This window comes from Balaenoptera acutorostrata, chromosome 20 (genome assembly GCF_949987535.1).
Source record: "Balaenoptera acutorostrata chromosome 20, mBalAcu1.1, whole genome shotgun sequence".
Lineage (NCBI taxonomy): Eukaryota > Metazoa > Chordata > Mammalia > Artiodactyla > Balaenopteridae > Balaenoptera > Balaenoptera acutorostrata.
Window position 1 is genome coordinate 12,449,295 of NC_080083.1, and position 9,389 is coordinate 12,458,683.

Below are 9,389 nucleotides of genomic sequence, written 5' to 3' on the forward strand. Positions count from 1 at the left end.
TTCAGGCTCACACTGTGTGCACCCAGAGTCCGGAGCGCGTTTGTGGGAGCGATCTGGTTCAGGTGAGCGCGGTCGTCCGAGAGGCCGGGGCGGGGCGGCAGGGAGGGAGAGGTCCTGAAGCCGGTGACGTGAGACGCACGGATTCTACTTTTCCGAGGTTTCCCCTGAAAGCACAGGCAGGGCTGTCCCAAGGCGCCCCTTAGCCTCTACACTGGGTCACGTTTGCCAGGGTTGCGGCTTTGCTCGAGCCAAGTGAGCGCAGAAACTGCTCACACTCTCTATTCCGGGGCCTTGAGGTGCTCTGTGTGCCAAGTGTTAAAGTTCCCGGCTTTTCCACCCGAAGAGGAATTGTGCCAACTAACACACACCTTCTTCCAGCATGTGGAAGAATGGCATTCAGTGAGCTGTAACGTCACCTCGGATAAAGAAAATGTAACCGTGGCTGCAGAGGTCTCCTTGAGTCAATCAGAACAGGTACTTGAGATTTGATTATCCTGCTGTTACCCTAAGAAGGATAATAGCATCTCCAAATGTAACATGTCCAAAACAGGTCTCTTGATCCACCTCCTATCCCAACCTGTTGCTTACCCACTTACTCAGGGTTACTAACTAGGGTAACTTATTCAGGTTACTTACTAGGAATTCTAGGAATTACTTGCGATTCTTTTTCTTTCATCCCCGTATCTGTTCCAGCAGCAAGCTCTGTGATTCTACCCCCTGCCCCCCCAATATATTCTAAATCCATTCACTTCTCTCCATCTCCACTGGTACTGTTGTAGTTCAGGCCACCCCTCTTACTGGGTTTATTGCAGTATCCTTCTCTCTGCTCTTGCCTCTGCTTTTGCCATGCCCTCTACAAACGTTCTTCATATAACAGCTATGTTTTAAAAGAAGACACTGTGCCACTTATCTGCTTTTTAAAAAAGTTTGAATACACTTAGATTAATTTTGTCTTTTTCAGTGGTGTGCAAGGCACCCTGTGATCTGGTCTCTGCTTGCTTCTTCAACTTAATCTCCTAGTTCTCGCCTCTTCCCTGCTTCTTATACTCCAGTTTGCCAATATTGTTCTGGCCACAGGTTCTTTGTACTTGCTGTTCCTTCTGCATGACACTGCTTTTCTCATAGATCTCCATGTATGTGGTTTCTTCTTGTATTTAACTCACATGTTACCTCTTAGGCCTTCCCTGATGACTCATTCAAAGGTAGGGACTAAAGTCTAGTTTAACATCTTGTGATGATCCAGGTGAGAATGATGAGATCTGAGCTGAAGAAGTAGCAATGAGGATGCAGAAAAAGGGACAGGTGCAAGAGAGGCTAAAAAACAAAAAGAATCATCAACAACTGACTTGGGGCGTGTGGGTAGGTCGATGAGGGTGTGGCATGAAGTAAAGGATAAGGGAAAAGAAGTTGAGGTATAACTGCAGGTTTGTTGCTTGGGTAACTTTGTGGTTGCTGAGGAATACTGGAGAAGGAACACGATTAAAGGGACAGATGATGAGTGCTGTCCAAGAACAGTAAGTCTGTTTTAAATCAGCTATACTCCAATAAAAACTTTTTAAACAGTTAACTGAAAAAAAAAAAAAAAAGAACAGTAAGTCCATGTCTAAAATGTGTTTCGTTTTTTTTCCTTCCCCATCTTATAGTTACGAAGAGATGTGACTGAGCTGCAGATCCTTGGTGAAATATCTTTCAACAAATCTCTATATGAGGGGCTCAATGCAGAGAACCATAGAACTAAGGTAATCCCTGACTGTCTTCTCGTTTTCTGGGTGATGTCCTGGGAAAATTGTGCCTGGCCTTTGGGCCCCCGTACAGACACTTGGCTGTTGCCCTCTTCCTGTTTTAGTCTTATCACCTCTGATCTTGACTCTGCTAGCAACTGCCTCCGTGACCTTGAGTTACTCAGCTTCTGCCTCAATTTTTCTGTCTCTGAAATGAGGCAACTGAATAAGAGACCTAAGCAGAGGAAGTCTCAGTTGAAATAACTAGGCTGAAATCAACAGCTGTATATACTTTGATTTGAAAATGTTTTTTTTTTTTTAAATTTCTTAGGTGAGAAATTTTTGGGGAGGGGGGTATATAACAACTCTCTTCTTAGTGTGTGGTATCAGTGTTTAGTTACAATGTTGCACGGTTACAATACTCAGGAATGCATAATTTTTTTATAAGTCTTAGACTAAGTACTAGAACCCTTGGATTCGTTTTGCAGAAGTACAACTGCAAGTCAGACTGACCTTTGTGATCTGTGGGCCGAATACTGTGTGTGCCACCCTGAATTGTCATTCTTGTTGACACTCACCTAGATGTGCTGCCGGCGTCAGAGATGGTCCATCTGTGAGCTCTGTAGTTAAGCATGATTCAGTATTGGAAGGAATGTCAAGAGGGTGAGGCTGGATCGCTAAACATTAGGTCCTCTGATTTCCTCCTTGGAGGAGGGGAAAGGCGCAGTTCTCCAAACATGTCAGGAAAAACATTTCCTTTTATTTTTAAGTATTTCTAATACAGAAAATGATATGGAAGAAAGAGAAGTGCCCCGTTATCCCATTGCTCAGATTTTTTTTTATTAAATAGAAAAGCAAGAATATCCAAGCCTTACACAAAGATCCCAAACAAAAAATAATGGTTCCTTTACTTCCCCCTTTCCACACCCCTGATTCCCTCTTCCCAAAGGGAATTACTGTTAACAGTTTCTTACATGCACATTCTTAAATAATTTATGTATAAATTTCCCCCTTTTACTTACTGACGCTTTTATTTCTATAGCATAGAGTCCCCACGATGATTTTCCTTTTTTAAAATTCAGGACCCCAAGCAAAGTATTTACATTTCAGCTGCAAGACACTAGCACTAATGTGCGATAAAGGCCTCTGTTGTTTATCCAGTGAGGGAGGCAGACCAGTGTCAACGGCCTGGCTCCTTTGAATCTTGTGCTCTACCGTCCGTGTGCTGGGGACGCCTTCCCTTGTGGCTGCCACAAAGATGCCACTTTCCACTTCTCCCAGCGATATATTTTCACATGGCAGTATACAAAATAGAAGCCAAGAGGTCAGTAGCAAAAGGAGTTTTTCCTCATTTGTCTTCCCTTTTCTTTCTTTCTTTTTTTTTTTTGGCTGTACTATGTGTGGCATGTGGGATCTTAGTTTCCCAACCAGGGATTGAACCCATGCCCACTGCAGTGGAAGCACAGCGTCCTAGCCATTGGACTGCCAGGGAATTCCAGCCTTCCCTTTTCAAGGAGGACAATTTTCCTAAAAACTCCCAGCAGATAATCTCCTTATAACTTATTAGTGAGAACTAGATCTCGTGTCAGTCACTGGCAAAGCGGGATGACTTTGTCATGATCAGCTTAGACCAGTCATGACTTCTGAACAAACTAGGAAAGGAGAGATTGGCTGTTGGGTGGGCCACCAAGAGTGTTTGCTACAAGCAGGGGTATTCTGTGTCCTGCTTCTCCCTTCACCTCTACCAGGACACCTTTAGGGCACTTTAAGAACCTGTGGTTTTGGAAGAGGAAAAAGGGAAGAGGCTTTGAGAAATAAGAGTACTTCTACTCAAACCTGACATGTTACATTACTGTCATCTTGGGACTTCCTTTCATTACTTTCTTAAACCTCAGGTTCTCAAGTCTTCTCCCCATACTCCCCGCTGCCCTCCATTTACTCTTCCATGAAGGAAAAAACCAGCTCTCTTCCTGTTCTTCTTCTCTGTTGCGTTGCTCCCTCGCTATTCCCAAGGCCCAGTACTTAAGTTCAGTTTGTATGAGTTAAACAGTGCCTGGAGGGTCAACCCTTGGAAGTGTTTATGACTTAATTGGAAGAGGCCTCAAAGGTAAATTTGTCCAGCCTTCCATCCCATACAGAAATTCTCTCCAAAGCATCCCTGACCTTGGTGCTTGAACACTTAGATGAAGGGAATTCAGTGTTTTGGGCAGGCAGAGATGTCTTGATGGTCTTCTGGCCATGGTCTGTGTGCTGGGCACAACTTGGGAGGGCCATGTCTGGGTCTCACTTGGGAAGCACATCCCCTGGGTTTTCCACTTGAGCCCTGGGATGGAGAGGGCCTCTGGACAGCAATGCTGGGATGACTTCTAATGGAAGGGCTTTTCAATAGTACACGTGGATGCCATTTTGCATTTATTACTGTGTCACTGACGTTAGTCTGGTGAAGAGCAGACCCTTATCTTTGTCACGTATTTCATGTCAGAAAATGTCCTATCAGTCATTAGGGGAGATCAAAAAGAGTTGTCAGAACAGAGTTGGAAGGGACTTAGAAATCATTTTGAAGATGGTGAGCTTGGGGCATACCTGGTTGTAGAATCTTGATTTTCCATCTTTCAGTGTTCTTTAAAACCTAGAGATCTTAATTTGCTGGGACCCTCTATTAAACTGTCAGAGACTCCTTAATATAGAATCTCTCTCTCTCTCTCCCTCTCTCTCCCTCTCTTTCTCTCTCTCTCTCTCTCTCTCTCTCTCTCTCTCTCTCTCTCTCTCTCTCTCTCTCTCTCTCGCAAACAGAAGGTCACAGTCTCCTGGCAGACTTAACTCTCCTAGATAAGAGAGCAAAATAGTTTGTATAAAGTATTTTGGTCAGCAGATAATTTTCCTGTGCTCTGGGTTTTTTTTTTCTTTCGTTTTGTTTTTAGTTTTTGTTTTCTTTGCTTTTCGAGGATTCTGTTGCTATCTCTAGCTCCGAGATTCTTTCCTCAGCCATGTCCAGTCTACTAATGAGCGCACCATAGGCATTCTTCATTTCCTGTTACGGCGGGTTTTCATCTCTAACGTTTCTTTTTGGTTCTTTCTTAGGATTTCCATCTGTCCACTTACATTGCCCGTCTGCTCTTTTTCTTCGTTCATGTGTGCCGACTGCTCTAACCATTAGAGCCCTTAGCATATTCGTCATGGTTGTTTTAAATTCCTGGTCTGATAATTCCAACATTCTCACCGTGTCTGGTTCTGATGCTTGCTCTGTCTCTTCAAGTTGTGTTTTATTGCTTTTTGGTATGCCTGGTAATTTTCTCTTGGTAGCTGGACACGCTGTACCAGGTAAAAGGAACTGCTGTAGACGGACCTTCATGAATGTGGTGAGGTGTTGGGGAGAGGCAGTGTGCTGTCGTTCTGTGATTAGGCCTCAGTCTTTTAATGAGCCTGTGCCTTTGGACTGCGAACTTCACCCCTGTTTCTCAGTCTTTTTCAACCCCATTAGGTGGGACAGGATGGCTAGAGTGGGCTTGAGTTGGGTACTTCCCTTCCCCCAGGACAGTTAGCCTCTGATATTACCCAGCAGGTTAGGCTAGTTAACTAGTTTCCCCTGAGGACAGGCCTTGTTAAGATGAGAGTTCTCTGGCTTATTTCAAAATGGTTCCTCTTCCCCTCCCCCTGCTGGAAGCATGAAGGGTGTTTTCTCCAGTATTTACTGTGGGAAGCTGGTCAAGCTCCCGGAGGAAAGCTCAGCCCCGCGGCTGGGCTTCCTGGAGCTTGTAAGCCCCGGGGTTGTCAGCACTGCGCTTGCAGCCGCCAGTTGCGGTTCGGGTTTTCCTTCCCTGGTGCTGGGGAGCCTCTGCTCTCTGGGTCAGTCTCTCTGTGTCTCCCTCCGCTCTTGGGGGCAGCAATTTGCCTTGTGGCCTCCGCTCTCTTCGGGATCCAAAAATTGTTGTTGATTTTTCAGTTTGTTCAGCTTTTTACTTGTTAGCATGGAGTGGTGACTTCCAAGCTCCTTACATGTGGAAGCAGAAACCAGAAATCTCATCAGATAATTTTAGATGCTGCATCAGGAAATGTTTAGCTTTTTGCCTTACTGTCATCAGTTTTTTTTTTTATATATATACTAAAAACCATTGGTGTGTACACTTTTTTTTTTAATTCCATCAGTATTTTTATTTATTTATTTATTTATTTATTTTACTTTTGGCTGTGTTGGGTCTTCGTTGCTGCGTGTGGGCTTTCTCTAGTTGCGGCGAGCGGGGGCTACTCTTTGTTGCGTTGCACGGGCTTCTCATTGCAGTGGCTTCTCTTGTTGCAGAGCACGGGCTCTAGGCGCACAGGCTTCAGTAGTTGTGGCATGTGGGCTCAGTAGTTGTGGCGCATGGGCTTAGTTGCTCCGCGGCATGTGGGATCTTCCTGGACCAGGGCTTGAACCTGTGTCCCCTGCATTGGCAGGCGGATTCTTAACCACTGCGCCACCAGAGAAGTCCCCTGTCATCAGTTTTGATCAATACACTGTATGTTGCCAAGTTCTCACATTTTGCTCCTTAAAATAACGTGAAATTTTTTTCTCATTTTGCCTTACCTGACTTATTGGATGATCTCTTTGTTTTGTTCCAGATCACTGTCATCTTCCTGAAAGATGAGGAGGCGTATTCTCTGTCTCTCATTATTAAAAGCAGTGTTGGTGGCCTTCTGGTTTTGATCGTGATTATAGTCATCCTAGTCAAGGTCGGTTCCACTCATGTTCATAAAGGTTCTGGAGTTGGGCACAGTCCTCCTTAGGACAGCCAGCCCCTGACCTAGAGCAGCTTCCCTGGCCTTGTGACCACCTTTCCCTCTTCCTTCAACCACACGCCTGTTGAGGCAAATGAGTAAGACAGTTTCTGTCTGAAGAAGATAAAGATCTAATTGAAGAATTGGAGTACAGAGATATTTTCCTAAAACGAACTTGATTGTCGTTCCCCTATTTAAGTCCTTTCCTTTCCTTCCCCTGTTTTGATGTTCAGACTCTTTCACTGCTATTCAAGACCTTCCACTCTGGCCTCTACTTTCTCCACCCTTAAGTCATGCTTTTTTCTCAACACACTGAACTAGATAGGTTCGTGTCTCTGTGTTTGCAGTTAGGCTCTCTACACCCGTAAGCCCTTTCCTTCTTTTTGACTTGCTCTCACTCTTCCCTTAAAGCTCAGCCCAGAGATTCCTGAGTCCTCTGAGCTGAGCTTTATGCTTTTCCTTTGAGCTCCCCTCTAGAAACCCTTCCAAGGGGTAGTCGTCACACTATATTCCAGTTATTTCTCTTCTCACTAGGTTGTGAGTTTCTTGATGTGTAGGAGGCTGTACTTGATCTCTTTCTACCCTCAGCCCAGTAGGCTGAGTACTTTTACATAGATATATGACCCAGTACAGCTGAAACTGTAGTACTTTGCAGAATTAGTTAAGTTAAAAATGTTAAAGTGCTCTGGGGGTTCAGAGGAAGGTGGAAAATCACTTCTGACTGGGGACTGAGCACAGGAAAGGCTTGTGGAAAGGCAGTATTTAAGACGGGTCTTGAAGGATTATCAGGAGAGATTCAGAGGAAGCAGAGGAGCACGGGGGCTGTTTTGGCAACAACCAGGTAGATGGTTTTCTAAAACAGATGGTTAGGTTAGGCCTGTAATTGGGGTTCCCTCCCTTTGTTTTAGTGTGGCTTTTTTAAAAGAAAATACCAACACCTGAACTTGGAGAGAATAAGGAAGACCCAGCTGAAATCAGAGAACCTACTGGAAGAAGAAAATTAGACCAGCTTCCTCATCCATTGGGAGAGAGTACCAGCCAGTCCTGGAGACTTCTAGAGACTTGGTGTCCTGTGGATTACTTTTCCTTTAGGATGATCGAGAGCAGAATCTAGCACATTGTTTTGTGGAATGTTGTTTTTTAACCATACATTGTCCCCAAAGTGTCTGTGCATTGTGCAAAAATGAAACTTGGGAGACACTTGGTATTAAATAAAACTGTTTTCTTTACAAATGTGCCTTTAATATGCAAATATAATATACTTTGTGATTCCCCCCCCCCCAAGAGGAGGTTATGCAGTTATACAGCATTTCCCAGCCTTATTTGCCTAAGAGAGCTTTTTTCCTGCTGTTTCTGTTAACATCTTCCAAAATAGTGTTCCACAAAGTATATCTTGGGGGACAGTGGTCGAAAGCAGCTCCTAGTTTGGCATTTTCAGATCCTAAGATGTGGCCTATTATTTCAAATGAGGCCACAAAAAAGCAGCCCCAGAACAAATGTAAAAAGTGGAAAACGGAGGTCACCAAAACAGGAACAAGGGGGGAGAGGAGAAGACCAGGACTTTGTTTTGTAGTGTCTACTTAACATCCTGTGCCGATCGTCGCCTGGCTTCCTGCTGAGTGAGTTGCTCAGGGGACCATCGTGCCTCACTCAGTGAGAGAGCGCTCGCTCATCCGCAGGAGGAGGTGGAACCGAGATTAGGGCCTACTTACAGGCTGGCTTTGCTCTTAGTGTCTGATTTTATTTTATTTGTATGCTCCATACTGTTAAAACTTGACCATATCTCCCCACTCCCAAACCTGCAGTGGGACAGTCTTTGTTTTCATGGGTAATGAAAGACATTGCAGTGCAGACGTATATAATGTAGAAAGTAATCCCTCTGATCCCTTGGTCTTCTTTAGCTAATTCAGGTGTTTCATTGTTATTTCTTCTAAATTTTGATTTATTTCTAAAATTTATGTGGGTATAAGGTGTGAATTAGGGAATTTAACCTGGGTTTTTTTTTCCCCCCGGATGCATAACTGATTTTCTTTTTTATTTTATTTTCTTTCTTTATTTTTTTTGGCTGTGTTGGGTCTTCGTTGCTGTGTGCAGGCTTTGTCTAGTTGTGGCGAACGGGGGCTGATCCTAGTTGTGGTGCGCGGGCCTCTCATTGCAGTGGCCTCTCTTATTGCAGAGCCCGGGCTCTAGGCGCACGGGCCTCAGCAGTTGTGGCATGTCGGCTCAGTAGTTATGGCTCACGGGCTCTAGAGCACAGGCTCAGTAGTTGTGGTGCACGGACTTTGTTGCTCCGCGGCGTGTGGGATCTTCCCAGACCAGGGATCGAACCTGTGTCCCCTGCATTGGCAGGCGGATTCTTAACCCCTGTGCCACCAGGGAAGTCCCGTAACTGATTTTCACAGCACCACTTACTGAAATATTTAACCACCTCCTCTGCTCATCCTCGCTCTCCTGTATCACAGGGGCTGGAAGGCTTTAACCATTTCCCAGGCTCCCTTGCAGTGGACTTCTGGTGTGGATTTTGCCAGTGAGGGGCACTTGCATGAGACGAGAAGGTGGAGGAGGCTTCCTTCTGCTTCTGGCCGCATGGTGGCAGCAGATGAGGACAGGCAGTGGTAGTGGCTTCTTGCAACACTTGACCTTTGGGTGACACCAGCCCTCCTGTTTTTATTTTCCAGTCCTCCCAACAAATTTGAAACTTAACTCTGTGTATTAAATCCCTTTCTGCTCAAAATACCTAGAGTAGTTTCTTGTTTTCTTTTTTATTTTATTTTATTTTTATTTTTAATTAATTAATTTATTTATTTTTGGCTGTGTTGGGTCTTCGTTGCTGTCGCAGGCTTTCTCTAGTTGCAGTTATCAGGGGCTACTCTTCGTTGTGGTGCACAGGCTTCTCATTGTCGTGGCTTCTCT

The 9,389-nt window shown here is 44.7% G+C and overlaps 1 protein-coding gene across 2 annotated transcripts in view; it reads left to right on the top strand.

Annotated features, from left to right (window-relative positions):
• The window catches only part of ITGAE (integrin subunit alpha E), a 59,248-nt gene extending 51,528 nt beyond the window's left edge, over positions 1-7,720 (top strand). Inside the window, exons 26-30 of one of the 2 annotated variants that reach the window (XM_007177439.2) lie at positions 6-62; positions 379-474; positions 1,644-1,739; positions 6,321-6,431; positions 7,385-7,720. In XM_007177439.2, the coding sequence (XP_007177501.2) occupies positions 6-62; positions 379-474; positions 1,644-1,739; positions 6,321-6,431; positions 7,385-7,480 (456 nt within the window). In that variant the 3' untranslated portion in view covers positions 7,481-7,720. The remainder of the gene's footprint in view (positions 1-5; positions 63-378; positions 475-1,643; positions 1,740-6,320; positions 6,432-7,384) is intronic. The other variant, XM_057537047.1, reaches the window with a different exon arrangement.
• The last annotated feature ends 1,669 nt before the right edge of the window (positions 7,721-9,389 follow it).